Source organism: Musca autumnalis, unplaced genomic scaffold, assembly GCF_047663935.1.
Source record: "Musca autumnalis isolate F117 unplaced genomic scaffold, ASM4766393v1 scaffold_1, whole genome shotgun sequence".
NCBI lineage: Eukaryota > Metazoa > Arthropoda > Insecta > Diptera > Muscidae > Musca > Musca autumnalis.
In genome coordinates this window covers 271,901,055-271,904,627 of record NW_027411644.1, presented here as the reverse complement: position 1 = coordinate 271,904,627, position 3,573 = coordinate 271,901,055, and the positions used below count along the sequence as shown (strand labels likewise).

Here is a 3,573-nt window from a genome sequence, read left to right as displayed (position 1 = left end):
ATTGTCACGGAATTCTTGTGTCGTTTCCATTTGATTGCATACCTCCGTAAAACATTTCATTAAAGATTCTTACTCACAAAAAAAACTAAATAATAAGAAAATATTGGAAATGTTGTAATGTAAAATAAATGCATGTGCGTTGGTGGAAACACAAACACAATTCTGACAAAGATACAGATATGCAGCTGTATCTAACATAAAATATCTGACATACTTACATACAGCTAGCGAACTAAATGTATGCAAAGCTATAATAAACAAGTAAAAAAGTATCAGTAGGCTTTGTCGACATAGATGTACCCTCAGCCTGTGTGGACTGAAATACTTTTTTCCCAAAAAAAAAACGTATGTATTTGTATAACCCGATAAAAGTATGGATAGGATTAAATCTCAAAAATTTGCGGGGATATCGATAGATAGAGCTTTTTTATCACACTAGCCTATGAAAAACATAATATCGCTGTAAACAGGGCCACTAGGAAAACCTTCGGTAAAAATTTCCAAAGCATCCTCAAACAGACCCTTAACCACACAAAAATGTTGAACATTTGGGCTCAAATTTGAACATAAACTAAGTTTCGACAATATTTAGAGATCCAAAGTTTGGACCAAATTGGTTGATACGTCTATGAGAAATGGCGCGTACCATTTTAGCGAATATTTTCGAACTTGGCGGAGGTACCGGAAGGAGTGCACCTATAAGCACCACCTTCGTATTTCATCTAATATTCGAAGAAATATTACAATATCCAAAGTGTGGACGAGCGGTTCGGTTCGAGCTCTCAGGCCACTACATATGGTGCCATAGGGGTTTTTTTCAACTTTCGGGCTGTTTTCTAAAGAAGTATGGACTTGCCCCCGAAAAAAACGTTTACTGTCGTAATTGAGGCACCGAATGCAAGTTGCTTCAACAAAAATTTAAGTGATTCGAGAGCAGGTCTTAAACTGAATTTATCCAAAATTTTGTGTGGGAGGAACCCGAAGGAGTGGACAAATATAGTCCATATTCGAACCTGATCTATATATTGTAGATATATTAGAATGTGGACCGAATCGGTCACTCTCATCAAGAGTTATCGTGTGCACAATTTTTCCGATCATTTTTGAACTTTTGTGGGGGAGGTACCTGAAGGAGTGGACCGATATGGCTTATATTCGAACTTAAACTAAGTTTGCACAAAATAGTACGAAGGTCACATTTTGGACCGAATCGTCAGATCCGTTCGACAGTTATCTTGCGCTCCAAACACTACACACGGTGTCATAAGGGTTTTTTGTACCTTTCAGGATATTTTCTCAGGAAGTATGGACTTGCCCCTGATGAAACTTATACCGTCGTATGGGGGGCAGTGAATACAAGTTGCTACAACAAACATCAAAGCGATTCTAGAGCAGGTCCTAAACTGAACTTTTCCGAAATTTTGTGTGGGAGGTACCCGAAGGAGTGGACCGACTGAGTCCATATTGGAACATCATCTAAGTCTGGTAGACATTTCACGATGCGCAAAGTATGGGCCAAATTGGTTCCTTCCTTCAAGAGTTATCGTGCGCACAAATTTTCCGAGCATTTCCGAACTTTTGTGAGGAAGGTACCGGAAGGAATGGACCGATATAACCTATCTTCGAGCTTAAACTAAGTTTGGACAAAATATTACGAAAGCCAAATTTTCTATCTTAATAATAAAAAATATAAAGATTTATAATGGCTTAATTCTAGGTGATGGCACCCAACACTTTCAGCAGCCAGCTAGGACGTGGATCTCTCTTCCATCGATGAAAGACGTGCTATACACATTTTCTGTTTGTAGGATACTGCTTTCCACTAAGACAACTGCTGGCAACAGTTCCGGTTGTACTATGACATGATACACGACGTATAAATGTACGATTGGCACCATGTACACCGGCAACTTCTTCATCATAGACATTAAATCGCGATGTCTTTTTGCTATCGCCACTTTGCCATTTCTGTGATGTAATAAATATTATGGTTGATGGTTTATGTGTTGCACTCAAAATCAATTTTTGTACATCGCCCTCAACTTTTACTGAGCGATGGTAATTGACGTCATTCTCTTTATCATCGGCATTACGCTTGATTTGACGACCACAGATATGTACTTCTTTGGTACCTTTCGTCCAGCCATGATATAAATCTTGAAACTAAATGTAGATTTATAAATGCATATATATGGTCAACCTTACTATACGCTATGGAGGCATGGACAATAAAATCATTAGACGTGAAGAAATTAGAATCCTTCGAAATGTGGATCTATCGCCGAATTTTAAAAATACAATGAAGTGCTTCGAAAAATGAATCGAAATAGAGAGATAATGATAAACATCAAAAGACGAAAAACTGCCTACCTTGGACATATCATGAATAATTCAAATTCAAAATACAAGCTCTTGCAGGATATCATAAAATTAAGAATAGAAGGAAAAACTCCTAAAGGCCGAAAGGAATTGAATTGGATTGCGAATATTCAAGAATGGACTGGAATACGAGACTTGGGACACCTACCTAGTGCTGCCAGAAGCAGAGACATATTTGCCGATATTGTGAAAAATCTATGAATTTATTTGAATTTTTTTATTCAAAATCCATTTTTTCTTTGTAATTGTAATGGTCGCCAACATTCGTATGACGAATAGGCAAATAAAGAAGAAGAAGGTACCTTCCGTTTGTACTCTACCTCAGGATCACCTTTGAAAATGTTGATGTCACCCTACCCTCGGCTGATTTGGCTAATATCTTCTTCTTCGCCGCGCAATAGTTTTTCATAGGCAGCAAGCTCTTGTAGCTGTTGTGCCTATCATTACGGCATAGTTGCAATTGAGCTTCCAAATTGTCAGCATCAAAAGCATGATGTCTACGTTCATTGGCGAGCAATTTCTCCAAATCACAATTGCGGCCATTCAATGCAGCATTTGTAGATTCCAATTCTCGAATGTAACTCTTCAAGCCATCAATACGTGTACGAGTGGCACGTAATTCTTCAATAGCACTTGAAGCAGCAACGGACCCACGATTGGCTTAAAGATCCTTCATTTTTTGCTTATACATCATTTTAATGCCATCACGAATAGCACGCATTTGTCCTTCGTGTTGTTCACGCAATTTTCGTAAAGGCTGCTGCCAATTGTCCTCGTACTGTTTAGAGAGGCGACCATTTATCTCACTTATCTCAACTTGGCATCGAGAGCGAAGTTCATGCATTTCATGTAAATGATTTTGCTCCTTGTGCGTAAGTTTTACAACTCTTTTCTTAGTTCATTAAAGTCATCAACGGCCTTTTTACCATCAGTATCTGCTGCTTGATATTTTACGTTAAGGTCAGCAGCTCGTGACTCATACTTTTGAGCCTTTTCTTCAGCAACTTCCCAACTTCAGCTTTTTATTTTCCTCCAATAGTTCATTTATTTAAATTTCCATCTTCCGCGAAACATCAGCGCGAACGTTTTCATTTTCAGTTTCTGTATTTTCCTCAACAACTTTCCCTATACTACCTGAACCATTTACTATCTTTTTGCCTACATTGTTATCAGGACTAACATAATCTTGTTTTC

The 3,573-nt window shown here is 38.1% G+C and overlaps 1 protein-coding gene across 1 annotated transcript; it reads right to left on the bottom strand.

The window, feature by feature from the left end:
* Positions 1 to 1,785: 1,785 nt before the first annotated feature.
* On the bottom strand, positions 1,786 to 3,223 carry LOC141391919 (lamin Dm0-like). The gene is made up of 3 exons (XM_073964654.1): positions 3,069 to 3,223; positions 2,732 to 3,011; positions 1,786 to 2,163 (listed from the first exon to the last, which is right to left on the bottom strand). The coding sequence occupies exons 1-3, from the start codon at positions 3,221 to 3,223 to the stop codon at positions 1,786 to 1,788; spliced, it is 813 nt and encodes a 270-aa protein (XP_073820755.1).
* Positions 3,224 to 3,573: the final 350 nt, after the last annotated feature.